Source organism: Gobius niger (genome assembly GCF_951799975.1).
Source record: "Gobius niger genome assembly, chromosome: 7".
NCBI classification, from domain to species: Eukaryota; Metazoa; Chordata; class Actinopteri; order Gobiiformes; family Gobiidae; genus Gobius; species Gobius niger.
Genome location: NC_136858.1, coordinates 32,165,972 through 32,184,790, shown reverse-complemented (window position 1 = coordinate 32,184,790; position 18,819 = coordinate 32,165,972). Strand labels below are relative to the sequence as shown.

At 43.6% G+C, this 18,819-nt stretch overlaps 1 protein-coding gene across 1 annotated transcript; it reads left to right on the top strand.

The window, feature by feature from the left end:
* The first annotated feature begins 5,734 nt into the window (after nucleotides 1–5,734).
* On the top strand, nucleotides 5,735–9,166 carry zfp36l2 (zinc finger protein 36, C3H type-like 2). The gene is made up of 2 exons (XM_079559650.1): nucleotides 5,735–6,049; nucleotides 6,233–9,166. The coding sequence occupies exons 1-2, from the start codon at nucleotides 5,960–5,962 to the stop codon at nucleotides 7,376–7,378; spliced, it is 1,236 nt and encodes a 411-aa protein (XP_079415776.1). The 5' UTR covers nucleotides 5,735–5,959; the 3' UTR covers nucleotides 7,379–9,166.
* The last annotated feature ends 9,653 nt before the right edge of the window (nucleotides 9,167–18,819 follow it).

The window sequence follows — 18,819 nt, the reverse complement described above, 5'->3', positions numbered from 1 at the left end:
ATAAGTGATCCTGGAGCGTTGTAAAGGCCACCGTGATCAAAAGTAAAGGCGCCATGCTGACCACTCATACAGCCATTGGGTCACTACAAAGTCAAATATCAACTTATTTTTCCACATAAAAAGTTGCATAATGCACCTTTAAAGGGAGCACTCGTAGTAAGTGAAGCTGAACAAATGTTGGACAAATTGAACAAATAAAACATGCATTTCAAAACATGTTTACAGAGGCCTAATCTGCAACTTTTTCTTCCCTTGCGTTGAGTGTTTTGCCTCTCTCCTCTTAGGACATCCTACTTGGGGATTTAAAGTCAGGACAAAACACCCGGTCGCCCGAAGCCCTGCGACCTGAATGGCTCGTTTGTGCGGCGAGGTGTCGTGAGCGCAGCATGTGGACGCGCGGAGTATTTTCTCTGACACGTCACCGCAGTTGTGTTTTTCGCGTAAGCTCGGGCCTCCACTGCATGTTTATACGAGGTGCTGTTTTTCCTGTGATATTTAATTTACGGCAGAAGCGTTCCCGTCGGGCTGCGCTTTTTTACGCTTCCCCCTAGTTTCGCTGGTTATGTAATTAAGACGCCAGGCACAATGGCCCACTGTCCTGTTTTCTGTATGTGTGTGTGTTTGTGTGTGTGTATGGCCTGTTGGTTACATGTGTTCGAGTGTGCGCTGCTGTGGCGGCCACGCTCTCTCCCTGTTACTGTAAAGCTGATGTAATGTTTTGGAACGAAGCTACAAACCCCCCCCTGTAAAAACAGAGGCGAGAGATGGGAGCGCGGTTTCTCTGGACAAGGACGTGTTCAAGGGATTTTCTCAGGAGACTCACGCTGTCTGTCCTTCACATTAGGACTATTTATCAAAAACAGTGCGGCGCAAATAAGTCCCAGGGCCCCGGGCAGACTAATTTTAGGGTTGGTTGTAGTAAGATTCCAAGCCGCTGTTGCTATTTTCTCCACTTTTCGAGAACATCTTATTAGCCCAAAGGTGGAGGGCAGCCAGAAAATTGTTCTCAAGGAAAGAGGCTTGTTGCTTCAGAATAAACAGTCGAAAGTAGTGATTTAAAAAACATTAAGTGACGTTAATAATAATATTTATGAAATGATGTAAAATTTTGTCAGGGAATGCCATTTTCATGCATAAATCACACATTTCAACAACATAAAGCTTTTAAACCCAGTGCACAACATATACTGTCACAAGTAATACAACTATACATTACTTCTAAATGATGAGTTCCTTAAATTAAAGATAATGCCAGATTCTTAAAGGTACAAGTTGTAACAGTGTAACTTGGGGACCCACATCACTGTTTGGTAATGAAACTATTTGAGGCTTAAGAAATGCTGTACATGTCAGACAGCATTTTCTCATGCCTTGCTTCTCAACTTCTCTCAAAATGATGTGTTTGGATGTAACAGTGTTTTAGAATTTTTATAAGCAGAGTCCGATCAATCTAGACACAATTTGATTTAGACGATTTGAGATTCATCCAAATCTCTTTTCCAGGTCCAAAAGTCTGTAACTGGCTTTACACAGGATGGCAGAGTATTGATGTTTTTGTATGTATGACTCAATTTGACGGGCAATGCCTGTGGTCAGTATCAGTCATAATTCTACACAAGTGAATGACCAATTCTACCAGAAGGAAAGTTGAGTAAATGTACAATTATTATGTAAACGTAAGTGACAGTATAGTTGCACAGTGACAGTTGCTCAATAAGTATAATAAATAATACTTGATCATAATATTAACTCGTATTTTGCTTTACAAGCCTGTATTACCAAGTTTCTCAAAGCGCCACACTGTAGTCATTATTCATTCATGCCACACTGTATGGTGGTAAGCTACTATTGTAGCCACAGCTGCCCTTGGGGTAGATTGACTGAAGCAAGGCAACCAGTCTGTGCCATCAGCCCCTCTGACCACCACCAACTACTCACACACTACATTCATTCTGGCCTATTGCACATGTTTTTAGTGGTAGGGGAACCGCTGTACCACTGTGCCACCTTATGTCCTTTCATATGCCATTTAAGAATTATCATTGAAAGCATTTGTTCCAACACCTTGTTTTCCAGCCTATCTGAAAAAACACTTACCACACGAGTGTTGCACAAACTAGTCATTTCTGACGACACGCGCCGCACTACATTTTTACACCCTCCGGACTAAAATACCTGCTTTGATACAGAGCCCCGAGTCTCGCGGCCAACTTTGCAGTCTTTCCACCCTGAGGTTTTTAAAATCTTGACCCAACTCCAGCGGGTTTCTTCTGGGATAGTTTGACATTTGGTGTGGATGTCCTGCCATCCTGGGAAGGTTACATCATGCCGGGACAGGGGCAGCTCAGTGCAATTTGTAACCACACTGTGCGCTGTCGACAAAGGGGAGACTGTGGACACTCTGTTAGGAGGCCAGAGACAGGAAACGGGTTTGGAGGGAACAACCAAAACATGACAAACTAATAAAATGTACAGTATGTTCAGGCAGTATTGCATCCTCGTTGTTTTCGGTTTACTTTAGGTCAGTGGGGTCTGTAATGGCAGTACATGACTTTTACGTGTTACACATAAATATTAGAATGATTCTATGCTAGTGAATGTTAGACACCCAGAGCCAAAGCAAAATAAAAAAGGGCTACCAACTCCAATAAATAAGTATTGTCTGTGAACATCGTTTAATTCAAAAATGATTATTGTGTCCGTCATGGCAATATTTAAAAATGGTGCTGGATCATTTTTAACATCTAATATCAACTTTTCAATCCACTGATTTGAAAGCAAAGACTAACACCTGTGTGTCCCAACAAACACTTCAAATTAAGTAAAGCAGGTAAAACTGAGAATTTCATTTATTTTCAAAAGGAAAGACCATTTGAAGCCTCACCGTGTAAAATTTTGCCCAATCAATAATTGAAATTCAAGCATTTATTTTATGACAGCTATTTTCCTCATTGTAAAATATCTCTTAAAGGAATAGGCCACCGTTTTTACATACTGAGATATGTTCTTACCTTAGCTTTGACGAGTTCTTTAGGACCTGTCTGGTCTTCACCCGTGCCTTCAGTCATGTAAACACAGCGCAGACGGCGTTAGCATTTAGCCTCTCCCTCTCTCCACTATAGCTCCAAAACTGGTCAAGATAGAAGCTACCAAGCTCTTCCACGTTTTCCCTATTTAAATATGGTTACGTGAAGTGTTACACTACAAAGTATTATTACACAAAATTAAACAATGTGGATTTTCTAAGCGGATAAAAGGGGGAACTATATTGTAAGGCGTAATAATACCAGGAGTAGTTTGAAATCCGCGCAGCCGCAACGTCAGGCCCTCCATCATCAAACTCTGGCCCTCGAGATGATTTTGAGAAATATTATGACCCAAATCAGAGATCGAATGCCTGTTAAAGTACTCTAGAAATGTGAAAAATACTGTCAATTCCTTGTCTTGTCTTAGCAGAGCACCCTTTAAGGCCATAATCCTAAAAAAATAATCATCTAAAGGAAGAAATGACTTAAATCTACTTGAATTCAGAGATTAAATCTAAAGTTTGAGTAGATTTGGTCTGGCCTTAGAGCAGATAAAACCTATTCTGGCCAATGGAACAAGCACAAGTTGTTTAAGCTTCTTCTTAATTCAGATTATTTTGTATAATTTCAAGTGAAAAATAAATGTTTTTTACAGTAAAAATGAATTTGTCTGATTTCCAGTGGGATTTCTATTTGTTCGATTGTCATTAGCGTTTTTATCTCATCTTAAATTTACTCACATTTAACATAAAAAAAATAAAAATTTCAAGCGATTTTAAGTAATTTATCTTATTTAAGATGGAAATTTTCCCAGTATATATGATGTACAACACTGGCATATGTAGAAAGTGATGCTTTACGTCAATCGCTTCAATTGGAGGGTCCGGCCCTTGGTCTTTTGACGATGACGAAAACCAGCCCTCCACTGAGCAAACTTGCCGACCCCTGGTTTAGTGGATCACTTCACAGATTTCTCAAGGCAGAGGGCACTCGGAGTGTAAATGAACTGACCACTGACTTACACCATCCTATAGTTTATGTCATTCCCCTCACACCATTCATTTCGCATTGCATTACATACACTTGACATCACATTGTCATTGATTGAGAGTAAGCTTGTTTTTATTCTTTATATATGAAGCACTTTTTTCCCCCTTTCTTTTACCTGAAAGTGAACGCAGCTGTCCTTATGGTGTGATATCTATCTGTATTGTGCAACACAGCCTTGTAATAACAGGATAATCCCTAATTACACTAATGCACTTCTTAATCCTCCTTTCCCTTTCCGACAGCAGGTGGCGCGTCGGCCTTTTCCTGAGCGCCAGTTCCCGCGTTGCTCCACAGGGGGCACTGTTGCACCGCGGAGGAAACCACAAGAAAAAGCCACATTCCTTCAGTGCTGCTGCAGCTCGGGCTCTGAGAAAAACAAGTCAGAGAGTGAGGCGGGCCTGTAAGAAAGGGAGAAAGCAGAATCAGCTCAGTGTGTCTGCATGGATGGTGACTTGACATATTGCAGCCTATACGTGACGTGGCACGACTTTACATTTGTTTTGGGTCAAGTTTGTGCCTCACAGATCCCGTTGTTTTGGAGTAACTAAAACTAGGTCATGGTTCAGAACGTACCAATGGGCTATTTTCTGTGTGTAGTAGTGGAGGACGGGAATAGGCTCGGCGTTCGCGTCGCTGAGAGTGTTTGGGGGGGGGAGATTATGCAACAAGTCGCGGAGGCTAAAAAACCGTGCTCCTCTCCGCCGCGCTCATACTTGCGGTCTCACCCCGTCCACAGGGAGCAGCCGAGGGGTGGGGGAGCGGAGCGTTTCCTTCCATTACAAATACATGTGTCAGCTTCCACAGACCAGGGAGAGAGAAAGAAGGGGGGAGGCTGCTTGGCTCGCTCGCCCGCTGGACACACACACGGCTGGGGTGGCCTTGTCAGTGGAAGGTCCCTTCTGCTTTAAAAAAAAAAAAAAAAAAAAAGATGACAGGCGTTTGTTGGAGGGAGACAAGTGTTTTCGCGCGTTTAACCTTATGGCCTGTACAGATCAAACTACACCAGAAGACTCCATATCACTATATCACTATTGTACTACGCATATCAATACAATACTTTGTTTTATTTTATATATAAAGAGTAAAGTAAATGAATGGAACGATGCGCCTTTTTTTTTTTCGTCTTTTACGCACACATTAATGGGTCAAATCAAAAGGGAGATTTCTTCACTATTGCCTCATAACTAAAGGCTATGTCCAAAACATGCGTGTATTTTGCCACCCTACACTTCTAATATTGTTTGACAAAGTACACCCACTCATTGTGAACATCCCCAAAAGTTAAGTACAGCTTACAAGTATTGGTAAACATCTGATTGGAGTGACTGGAGTGTGCGTAAAATCTCAGCTAGACTTCCCGTACATTCTTTCTCAGCGAGAGCCAACCCAAGAAGCAAAACCAACTTCCACAAAATTGGTTGTGTGATTAAAAGTAGGGGGGGGGGGAAGGAGCTCGGAGTGCTGTGTGAAGGATTGCCGGGGGAGTAAGGGGGTTGAGACGAGGGGAGCAGGGCTAGAATTTCAAGGCGTGGTGTTCGGGCACAGACATCCAACCGGTGAATGGAAGTTGTTTTTTTCCAAAGCGCAGGAGGACGGCTCTTTTGCAGAAGTTTGCGCCGACTGCGCTAAGCTCCTCCCCCGGCCATGCTGCTCCAATTTATATACGGGGCGCACGATCTTGGTTCACAGCGAAGCACGCAGCTCAGCGCTTCAACAGGGGAGGACATACACAAGCTACCACAACACGACTCCAGCCCCCCTTCTCCTACCTAACTTCGGATTAACAGCCTTTTGGGGAGCAACTTTTCCGAGAGACTTTTCCCAAGAAACAAAATCAGTCGTGGCACAAACGCGCCTTTGCGTAAACAACTGCTCGGTTCTCCATGAAAGAGGGAGTGCGGCAGCAAATTTGGGGAAAAGAGATGTCTGCGACTGTATTGTCAGCTTTCTACGACATGGACCTGCTTTACAAGGTAAGATTGAGGCGGGGAACTGTGTTGGAGCTGTCTGCCCGGGCATGCGTAAAGTTAGTCATTCAGCCGGAGCAACAAGTGGTCTCAAACTTGCGTTGGTTAAATATAGTCAGTTGTGAAGTAGGCTCTAACGTGGTGTCTGCAGCTCACTAATGTGTCCCCTCTCTCTCTCCATCTCCACAGGACAAAAGCATGAACATGAACGCCCTGCACATTAACAGCATGTTGGATAAGAAAGCGGTGGGCGCGCCGGTCACGACTCCAGGCTCCGGCGGCTCTTTCACGCCTGGATTTTTCCGCAGGAACTCGACCAGTAACTTGGAGGCAATGAACAACGGCAACAAATACCCACTGGGCTCCTACAACAGTTTGAAAGAGAACACCCCGACCAGTAACAGCAGCGCCACGGCCCTCATGAACAAGGAGAACAAGTTCCGTGACCGCGCTTTCAGTGAGAGCGCAGAGCGGGGCGTGCTGCAGCCCAAGGCCGGCTCACAGATCAACTCCACCCGCTACAAGACAGAGCTGTGTCGGCCCTTTGAGGAGAACGGCTCCTGTAAGTACGGGGAGAAATGTCAGTTCGCGCATGGTTACCACGAGCTGAGAAGCCTGTCCCGCCACCCCAAGTACAAAACAGAGCCGTGCCGCACTTTCCACACCATCGGCTTCTGCCCCTACGGCCCCCGCTGTCACTTTATCCACAACGCGGACGAGAGGCGACCTGCCCCCGCCAGTAACGCCAACGCCCAGCCCGGAGAGCCCCGCTGTGGGTATGGCCAGAGGGACATGCTGCCTCCCCAGCAGCTCTTTACGCAGCGGGACAGACCAAAGCTTCACCACAGCCTAAGCTTCTCCGGCTTCTCCACCCACCACGGGCTCGAGTCGCCCCTGCTCGACAGCCCCACGTCCCGCACTCCTCCCCCGCAGAACACCGCCTCCTCCTCGGTCTCCAGCTTCTACGAGGAGGCGCTGTCCCCAAGCTCCTGCATAAACAGCGCTTTCAACTTCCCTGGCCAGGATCTTAAAGCCTTACTGGCCCCACTGGCGGTGCACACCTCCAGCGGCTACAGCTCCAGTGGTGCCTACTACGGGAACATGCCCTCCCCGCCTCCCTCCTACAACATGAGCCACCTGCAGGCGCTGCGCCGCCTCAACGAGTCCCCGGTGTTCGACCCCCCTCCCAGCCCACCAGACTCGCTCTCTGACCGGGAAAGCTATGCGAGCGGGTCCCTCAGCTCTTCCGGCAGCCTCAGCGGCTCCGAGTCCCCGAGTCTGGACGCGGGGAGGCGTTTGCCAATCTTCAGCAGGCTGTCGATTTCCGATGACTGAACTTTGTTTGGTGTTGTTTTTGTTTTCAAACGGATTACGGATGGCCTAAAGGGGAGTGGAGGACTCAGACTGGCCCGTATCACGCAGTGATTCGATCCCTGGCCCCGGGCCCTCCACTACATTTCAGCGGCAGACACCAGCTGAAGTGCCTTTGAGCAAGACATTAGTCCCCCAGCAGCAGCTCTCGGGGCTGAGCCTGCTCTGACCTCCCTGGAGGGGGGCAGAGCAGCGCCCCACGTGGGATCAATGAACAGTCATAAGTGTCCTTGACCTGGCATTAGTCTAGTATTTCTTGTATGTAATATAGCTGTATTAAAGTTAGATAGTAACAGAAGGCATTCCACCAGTGCCTTGCCCAAGGGCTCAGAGCAGCCCCTCCTTCGGCTCTTTCAGGCAGGCCACACTTTTCCTGGGATTAGATGTGTAACATGACTTGACTAAAAGAAGAGACTATAGCGGTGTCAGATTTCCTCCATCCTGCCAAGAATATGCCTTGACTCAAAGTAACAAACTCCTTCTCCTTCTAAAGCTTCTACTTCCATTCCAGTCTGTCTTCTCCCAGCGCCACCCAGTGGCTGTTCGGTTTCTCTGGCTTGTTGCTTGGTTGAAAAGTGCTCTTGAGTGGGGTTTGTGTGGGGAAATCACTGCTGATGGTTGAATATATATTTTTTTAGCTGTTTTTTTTTTCTTTTTTTTTGTTGAGTGATTTACATAGCGGTGCATAACTGGCTATGGACTATTTAACTTATTTATTATCTTGTGAAAAAGTATAGGCTACATTGGTAATTTGTGTCCATACTGTATTTATCAAGTATGATGAAGCAATAGATCTATATTCTTTTATGTTTAAATTATGATCGCCATTATTAATCTGCATAAAGTGGAGTGTATGTCCTTTTCACAGTAATATATATATTTGTTTTTGTTTTTTTTCTCCTTTTGTAACTTCACTTGGTTATTTTTTATTGTAAATGAGTAAAAAAAAAACTTAATTTAAGAGAACGTATGTGATATTTATTTCATTAATTTTGTTTCCTTTGTTTACGGTTATTAAAGTTTGCGTGATTGTTGTTTGCTAGGGAGGTCGTGTCAGTGTGTAGAAGGCTTTTCCCGTTTTATTTAGACATTTTTTGTAGAATGTATAAACGATGTGGTTGTACAGACCGTCCAAACCGTTCTTTTTTTTTTTTTTTTTTTTTTGCTTGTTTGTTTCGTCAGATCAGCGTCAAAACAACCCAAGTCAATTTAAAATTAACCAAAAAGTATTTCTGTTTGCACGAGGTGTCACTGTGATTCCAGCCACGTGCTAAAGAATGTAGCATCCGTTGTGCTCCAGTGTTATTCTCATGTAGTGCCTATGGGGTTCACCATCCTGGACATGCCTTATATCTAAGATTAACCAAATAAAGTATTTTCCTACATCTTTTATACACAGCTCCAACTGAATGTAGACAATGTAAGGTTGTTGCCACTCAAACAACCGTAACTTTTCTAAACCCCCCCCATTCCTTCTATTATTATTATATCTTTATTTTCTTTGTTGAATCTAGTTTTTGGAGAGGTTTCGCTGGCGAGGGACGTGGTTGAACACATTGGTTGTACATAGTAGGTACAGGGGGATGCGCACTATGTACTTTTGACTACTTTATCAGAAGTAAAGCTTTTTGAATGTAACACAAACGGACAAACAGACAACGAGAGTTGTGATCTTTTTTGGGGGAGTCAGTTCACTACAAATTGAGTGTGAGACTGTTAACTTTGTACTGTACATTTTTTGTAGTTCTCCCAATAAAAAAAAAAATATTTTGAAAATGTTCCTGCAGTTTCTTGTGTATGAAGTCTGTTTTGGGATTTGGTTGATAATAGTTTTCTTTCTAATGGTTCATTTTCCTGTGGAATTATTCTTCATAAGCTTATAGAGGTTAAAGAGGGTCTTATACCCATCCGAAAAACAGTTATTTACTTAAAGCAACACCGCATACAATTTTACCCAATAAATAAAATTGAAATACCAGCTTTATTTTTATGACAGATATTTTCATCATTAAAAAAAACTATTATTTGCCTTTGCTGGGAGCGGCTCAGCTCTCCTAAGATATGACTGTAGCTTTACCAGGAGTGGGTACGTCTCCCGCTCGTTTCCATGGAGATGTCGACTCAAGGCAGCAAGATTTGAGCTTTAAACAGAATAGGTTCTCATCCAAATCCATTCATTCATTTTTTTTTTCATTCATTCAATCTTCAATCTTTATTAAGGACACAAGTGAGAACACCTTGTCTGATTACCCACTGAGCTGGTCATTAGGAGCATGTTTTGTACTAATGGCAACAGTATAGTTCAAAATGTTACGCAGTGTGCCTTTAAAGGTACACTGCGTAACATTTTGGAGTGTGCCGTTAAAGGTACACTGCGTAACATTTTGGACTATACTGTTGCCGGCAAAACAAGGCATGCTCCTAATGACCAGCTCAACACAGAAAATGCTGCTACTGCACTGGGTAATCACAGAATGGTTTTGGATGAGAAACTAACCTGTTTAAATCTCAAATTCTACTGACTTTAGTCACATCTCCATGGAAACGAGCTGGAGACGTACCCACTCCCAGTCAAATTTACAGTCATATCTTAGGAGAGGTGAGCCTCATTCATGAAGTATTTTTCAATGGTGAAAACAGCTGCCATAAAATAAACGCTTGTATTTCAATTTTATTCATTGGGTAAAAATTCTACGCGGTGTGGCTTTAAATAAATAAAAACTACTACTGTCCACCTTCTGTTGCTGTTGGTGGTTATCCCAGTTAGTTTGCGTATCATATCCAACTGTCAACGTATGTAAAGTGGGTTGACTGAGTACAGGACCCAACCCATTTGTAAACATCCACCACAATGGAAAAGTCCCCGGACGACTGAGAGCCTTGCACAAACATGTAACCAGCACAAACAAGCCATTCCAACAGTCAGACAACATTGCTTTATCAGAGTTGCACTTTGTTGCTGCAGATCCTTTGGTCTTGTCCAGTGCCGAGGTGTGACGTGCAGATGTGAAAACCTGCTCGCATATAAACAGAGAGCGGTGGAAAAAGCCTTAAGGCCGGAGGAAGGAGGGAGCCCCCCCCCCCGCTGACCTTAGACCCCACTTGGCTCCGTGCCTTTGAGCCTTTATGCGCAGCGAACACTCCTCCTGCTCCTGTCAGTACAGTGAACAGAGGAGGCATGAGCGGGACTGGGACAAAGCCGAGGAGAGCCTTTCCCTCCCCTGTTCTAGAAAAGTACTGGAGCGTCCCATGAAGTATTTCACTGGACACACATTCACAAAGTTATTAAGAGTTTTCTGCTAGTAGTAGAAAAGCAGCGGTGGCGACTCCATGGGAAAGTTCCAGCCTTTCATTGTAACTTGTTAAAACTCAGATAATGTTGGAGGCCACTCGCTGTAATGTTTCACTTTGTTTCATTCGTGCGACTGTTTCAAGCTGCTCTCTATTCACTCAGCAGAAACACGGTTACCTTTTGAGATGACCAAGGTCTGTTCTAGCCTCTGTTCCCGCAGTTTAGTCTCTGCCAGTTCAGAAACGTCTAGAGGGCAGTGACACAGCCCAAATGGGGAAAGGGTGGATTACAAAAATTAAGTGTTGTTTATATCAGAGAAACTACCGCTATACAAGACAGATGTTCTCCGGCTGATTCATAATGTGTTCTTATTTCAATTTTCACTTCTGTAACCAGCTCAACACACGCATGATTCTAAAGCAGAACCAGACCAGCTTTCTCTACTGTATTTGTTTGCAACATTGTGTTTATTAAAGTCACAATGGCCCACAGTGGCTCTAACCACATGGAAAAGTACTTGGTAAGGCCTAGAACTATACTACTGTACATCCTGGTCATTAATCCATGTTTCCTGTGGTGTTATTCTGTCAGGATTGACCATATAAAGTCAAATACCTGATGTTTTGTTGTACTAGACATGTGGCTCATTGTTTAAAGGTGCACTATGCACTTTATGACGCTCAAGGATCAGTTGTTTTAATGGGTTTGTACCAGAAACTGTCCAGAACCCCAAAACAGTTGATTCTGGAGCATCATAGACGCCACTGTGAGGGAAAGCGAAGGTGCCGTGCTGCACCCATAAAGTCACTAAGTCACTACAAGGTCAAATATACACAAATATTATTATTTTAACCTCCAGTCCGGCTTTACCTGAATCTAAAAAAGCTTCTTGGCTGGGCTCGCCTCATTTGAAAGCTAAAAAATGTATCCAAACTGGCCTAACATATTGGACTTTTTTCATCATCACTTTTACGTCATAATTTTTTTGCCTTTTTGTCACATTTTTGTCGCTTTTTCATAGATTGTGTTGTGACTCTTTTTTTTGCTTTTTTATCATTTATTGTCACATTTTTGGTGTTGTTGTTGCTCTTTAGTCACTTTATCGTTGCAATTTTGTCAAATTTTTGTCACTTTTTTAACACTTTCTTGCCACCTTCTCATCACTTTTTTGACACTTTCTTGCCACCTTCTCATCACTTTTTTTTCCACATTTTTGTCTTGTTTTTGTCACTTTTTCATTTCTTTTCTTGTCACTTTTTTGTTGGTCATTTGTGGCTCTTAAGTCACTTTATTGTTACATTTTTGTCACTTTTTTGACACATTCTTGACACTATCTTGACACCATTTCATCTTCATTTGTTGCGTTTTTATCTTTGTCTGGCTTTGCCACTTTTTTTCAAGAAGCTTTTAGATTTGGGTAAAGCCAAACTGGAGAAAATGTGGTCAGTTCAGGTGGGGGTTAAGAGGTTAAGTCATAATATGTCTTAATATGACACAGGCAGTTAGTCGCGCCGATGATAAGCTGCTTCATCCAAATGAAAAACAAAAACATCAGTTTCCTCTTTATACTTTCCTATATTGGCCTAAATATTATGCTCAAAAGTACTGAAGAATGTTCAAGTAGATCATGAGTTGCAGTTTGCTGACCTTTGCATTGTGCTCAGTACAGTTTCTCATGGCAGGACATGTGTGATCGTATCCCCTCTAAAATTGTGCAAAATGATCAGATGTACAGTTTTTCCTGCGTAATTTGAGCCTACTTGTATATATTTTCAGTATGTCATTGTTGCTATAGGGGCGATATGTACAGTAAGTCAAACCAGCAGTACTTCATTCCTCCGTTCACAGCGCGTGAATGGTGTCTCCCGCTCTATAGTTGCATAACGTACATACTATGAACGCAGCATTGACAGATCTGTGTGCTCCATCTGCACAATGAGGCCGGGCATGTTTCAGATGTTCCACTGTGTCCCCGTGCCTTTAGTAAATGTGTATGTAACCTTATATTAACAATTTCAGTGCACCGCCGTGACACTTAATCCTTAACTGAAGGCCCTATATGAGCTGAATGATTAACACGCCCGATATAAACTTCTGTTCTAGTTTTGGCAATAGAAAAATGGGTTTTGTTGTGCTACTACTACTACTTTTTACAACTTTTACAACCTCTTACTAAGACACCTGGATCAAAATGTTTTCTGTATGGTCCCTCCAATATGAATAGTAATAACTTAAGAAATGTGGAGGTGGTGCAGCAAGAACACCATGTGGGGCCTTTGTTTGTGAAGTGCATGTTCTCCCAGTGTCTGTGTAGATTTTCTCCTGTTTCCAATAAAAACATCATTTTGTTATTCATCTGAGCAGCATAGTCGCTTTTTACAGAAGAACAAAACAATACAATTGTGCTCAAAAGGTGTCGGAAAACTAAAGAAAAGAATTTATATGAACTTATTATCAACTCGACCACATAGACAAACCTTCAGCATATCCTCCTGCAAACGCCACATCCTTGTACATTATCATCAATCGTTTATGGTCGAACAATCAAAAGGGAAAAGACAAACACAATTTGAAGTCATATAAATAGCAAAGCACACAACTTTTCGTTTATGATTGTACAAAATGTCCCATGAGATAATTTATAGTCATACAGGAATAAATACACTGTACAATAATGAAAATCTATACCCATGTAAACTGTCTGCCTATAGTCAGATAGGGCAAATTTCGCTATGGGGACAATAAAGTACACCTTACCCTTAAAGGAGCAGGCCACTGTTTATACATACTGAAATATGTTCTTACCTGAGCTTAGACGAGTTGATACGTACATGTCTGGTCTTTGTGCGTGCCCTCAGTCATGCAAAAAGACCAAAGATGTTGTTAGCATTTGGCCTCTCCCAATGCATTCCTATAGCTCCAAACGGGGTTGAAGTTAGAAGTTAGGGTGACCATGCTCTTCCATGGGCACGCACAAAGACCAGACAGGTACGTATCAACTCGTCTAAGCTCAGGTAAGAACATATCACAGCATGGAAGAACTGTGTGCCCTCAGTCACGCAAAAAGACCAAAGATGTTGTTAGCATTTGGCCTCTCCCAATGTATTCCTATAGCTCCAAACAGGGGTGAAGTTGGAAGCTACCACGCTCTTCCACGGGCGCACACACAGACCAGACAGGTACGTATCAACTCATCTAAGCTCAGGTAAGAACATATCTCAGTATGGAAAAACGGTGGCCTGTTCGTTTAACATGTACAATAGGGTCCCCTTTGGAGAAACGACTCTTCTGGGGTACCTAACTTTTTGTTGTTGTGAAGCGAATGTGTTTTTACCACCACAGAGTAAGTTGTAAACACAGCAAATAACAGACCTTGTTGCATTGTCTTCACCTATTTTTTTTATTGTGTGACAGAAGATAGAAGTAGAATCTAAATTAGTGACATTTATATTGGGAGCGGTCCCCCCCTTTTGCCACCCTCACTTTGCCACCGCTCCGAGCCGTACATGGGCTTGAAACGTGCATACAAACAATTCTGACATGCACAGGTAGGATTGTTAGAGCTAAAAACGAGTTTGGGCCAAAGACAGTGTTACAGTTTGTGCAGGAAAAATCCGGCACTCCAGCTTTAATTTATTTCATTCTCTTTTTTCCAACTTTTTTGTGAAAAAAATGACATTACACGATTGTACAGAACTTGACATGACCTGTGCCACTATCCCCATCTCTGTAACTACAATATTAGAGATATTGTATTGATAATTAATTTACTATACTACTGATACTTCAATGACCTTGTATGTGTTTGACTCATTGTTACACTGTATTCCCCGCTGTGTTATCCTGGCATAATAAGCCCCACATTCTTCCCTCTGGTAACCTCCTCAGCTCAGTCGTCTTGGCGAATTATCAGGAGCAGCTAAAGCATTGGAAAAAAAAAAAAAAAAAAACCAAGGCGCTGTGAGTCATGTGGAGCGAGGAGTTGACGCTGAGATAAGAGCCCAGATAAGAGCGGCTGCAAATATTTACTGTGTGTTCAGGATTTCATAATGAAGTGTTTATCAGAGGCACAATGCACTCAGCCCCGAGACAGAGCTGCATGATACAGGGCTGTGGGAATATGGGAAAGCAAACAAGTGTGGCTATGTGCAGGCTTTAAAGGAGGGCAAAAAAGGGCAGTTCATAAGGATGCATTTGTTATTACACACTAGAATATTAGATGTTTAATATTAGAACAATGAGCTCACTTTCATTCACTTTGGAGCTACATTTCACAACAGGTTTGATCAAATGGGAGGCAGTGATCTTATTAAACTTTAACTAAGAGCAAAAAATGATTAACAAGTGGAGTTTGCTTTCACTGAATCATCCAAAACAAGGCCTCCACAGTGTGCACTTAAACAGCTTGACCCCCAGGCCCGGGTCGACCATGCCACAACAATACACGGACGAGCGCGGCTTCCCCCGGCCACGGCACAAATAGTAACTTCTCTTTGCGGGGCCGGCGGGACTTAAAGAGGACAGGGGAAACTGAAGGAGCAGGAAAGGCAGCGGGACAGAGAAGAGGTGGAAGAGGGTGGCGTCTTCCTGTCCTAATCACAACTCGGGACGTTTCCTCTCATTGTGACCGGCCCAGACGCATTAACCAGAGAGCCCCCCCCGTGCCCCGTGCGCACAAACACGCCGGCCTCATGTAGCACACTTTTCACAATGCGCCGCACAACTTTAAAGATTTCTGTGGACCCGCACAGAAGAGCGGGGGTCACTTGCTCAGGTGTCTCCCAATCGCAATCATTGACTTGAAATGGGAGAAAGCTCGAAATACAGTATAGACGCTTAAACCCCTGGTATTAGTTGATGACTCCTGCGCCCTTCCATTACAATGTTATCAAAGAATACGTGACAATGTTTAACACGCTCTCACGCCTCAAAGTAATGCACTCTATGTACTACACTATAGGTCAGTAATAGGACCCGCAGTTGTCTTAGGCCGTGTGCATTTAACAGTGGTAGAGATGACAAACTCTGGCATGTGATGTTGGAAAGAGGCCAAGACACACAGCTCTCACTCCACAAAGAGGAAGAGCTGAGTTTAAATGGCTCAGAAATCGGAATATTTGTCATATTTTAGTGAACAGAATACGACAGGTTTGCCAAACCTCCCCTACATCAGGGGTAGGCAAGTTTGCGTTGTGGAGGGACGATTTTCATCATTGCCTATACACCATAGCTTAAAGTAAATAACTTTTTTTTCTGCAAATGCCAACACAATGTCTCACATCTGTGGTTCTCAAGTGGTCTGGCTTCCGGACCCGCCATTACCCCAGGATGACAAGCCGCGACCCAAATAAAACTCTAATTTGCCATATATCATTTTTATTGCACAAGCAGTAGATATGCTTTTAAGAGATCAAAACAACCCGATAACATTCATTTTAACAGACTCCCGTGTGTTTCCATACAGTTTCAGCTTGCGACCCACTTTTGGGTCTCGAGTCGACCCACCAGTTGAGAATTACTGTTTTATATTATATTATGTATATGACCTAGTGGCATGTTCTGCCTGGAAATGTTTCAATACTGACACTATTCCTCACATTTTACTACTTAAAGAGGGGGTAATATGCAAAATCGACTTTTTCAAGCTTTACATCATGTTATTATGTCATTCCCTCATTAAAAACATGCCTGAAGTGTTGCCTTGGCACATTCACGTATTTTTGAGTAATTTGTAAAAACTCTGATGGCAGCCATTTTAGGGATAGGCTTGCCTGAGTCCTCCTAGGAACGCCCCCACCTCCTGGAGACGCCTCCGACCTTTCGTCACCAGCCGAGTAACCAACCACTGCTCCTCAGCAGAACCCCCTCCCCACTGATGCCACAGACAGTGTGTGGAGGGGGCGTGTTGGAAAGAGTCGGGGGCGTCTTAAAGAGACAGAGGCCTATTTCAAGACATTCGCTACAGCCATTTTGAGAGAGCAATTTTATACAAGTTATTTTCATTTACTGCATTTACAGACCAACAGAAGGTTTGGTCATCGTTGTAGTGTGCTATAGACTGGTGCTATGTGATTGAAAAAAGCATAATACCCGCTCTTTAAACAGGTATTTTATCTCTTACTGGCATAATAATTTTTCAAAAATTCATCTTGAGGGCCAGGGGCTCTGTGCTGGCGGGCCGGATATGGCCCTCGAGCCTGACATTGCCTACCCCTGCTCTACATGTTCAAGCAATCCAAGTCGACCTTGTGGCTCTGAGACGCAGAGATGTGGTTCTCAGACTTGGGACAATTTCAGGCAAGAGGGTTGACCTATTGTGCATGTTTTTGGGTTAGCGGGGCTAAGCTGAAGCACCATGGAGGAAACCTAGACGGTGAGAGAACATGCAAACTCCACACACAAACCTTTAGCTGACGATCTGTGGATGGGAGCACACGTTTCCCTATGAGGACAATGAAGTACACATGCAATCCTTTTTTTTTGCAGCACTTAGAGACAGTGCGAGCTGGTATGTGACTTATTTGCCTAATGGACCTCCAGTTTGTGTACGGTGCACTTATCAGGTTTGATCACTGACTCTGCTCGCTGCCAAATGTGCTCCGTCTGAACCCTCCCACTGCAACAACACACGCACGTCCTGTTTGGGAGAAATCGAGGAAGTTTAGCCCCATTGTGTTTGATGACATGGCAGCTTTATGGACCAGGACATAATAATAATGATAATAATAATAAAAATAATAGTGATAATGATAATAATAATAATAATAATACCCTCCTGGAACCGCCACCTTAACGTGGTGGAGGGGTTTGAGCACCCGAACGATCCTGGGAGCTCTGTTGTCGGGGGCTTCGTGCCTCTGGTAGGGTCTCCCATGGCAAACAGGTCCTAGGTGACGGGTCAGAAAAAGAACGGTTCAGAAGCCCCTTATGAGAGACCAACAGGCCCGGTTAATCGTGAGGCCGTCCTTCTGTGGACCCACCACCAGCAAGAGGAGCCATAAGGGGCTGGTGCAATGTGATTTGGGCAGCTCCAGCAGCTACCCGGAAACGGAAAAGTGGGAGAAGATGGATGGATGGATGGATGGATGGATAATAACAACAATAATGGCATCAAAAATGAGCTTGGAAAGCACTTTAATACTAAGTAAGTACATATTTTACTATCATCAACCCCTTTCCCCGCACCTGAAACCAAGCACCTTTTCTCCAGCTCAGCTTTACCCAAATCTAAAAGCTTATTGACTGAAGGGCAGCCTCATTTGAAAGCTAAGATCAACAAAAGTGACCGTACCTTTTTTTCTCACGTTGTCGCCGCGTTCATGTCACATTTTTGAAGCGTTTTTGTTGTGTTTTCGTCTCTTTTTTTGTCGTATTTTTGTAACATTTTTGCGGCGTTTTCATCCTCGTTTCCGTCACTGTTTCGATGCTTTTTTTTGGCAAGCTTTTAGATTTGGGTAAAGCCAGACAAATGTGCTTGGTTCAGGGGAGGATTAAGAGATTTTTTTGCCCGTAGGAGTTATTGGATTGGACAGTTCGGTGTAGAAGATGAGCTACATTCAGTAAATTGTCGTCGTCGGGACTTGAACCCACAGCACTGAGATCGGAACAACGTTTGGCTAATATTAGTTTATACTTTCTATGAGTGTCCCATTAGCTCCTATGCTGTATGTACCAGTGCTATTTATTTCAGTGAACCTCATTTTGCCTTAAACAGAAGTGTCCCCTGGCCCGGGCAGAGGGGTCTGAGGTAAGGTGAGGTCAGCCTGAAAGAAGTCAGTTTGTGTGGTCAAATTATCTCCGGTGAGACGACCGTCCCAACCGTGGTGGGGGGGATTATAGCGTTCGTGGGGAGTGTCCCGGATGCATTTTTTGGCTCGTCCCGCTCTCGTTCTGGACCGCCGTGTCCCGCTGACTTCGACGCACGCCCCAGTAAATATTTACCGAGCGTCTTGTGAGAGGCGAGTGTTTACGGGCCGCTCCTCCGTGTGCGAGCAGGAAGTATGTGGACAGATATGTGAAGATCCGGAGATTTACTCTTCTTTGGACGTTTTGTTAAATTAGGAGTTCAGGATCATTACGAAAGTATTTAAAACAGTTCCAAGGGATGACGTTT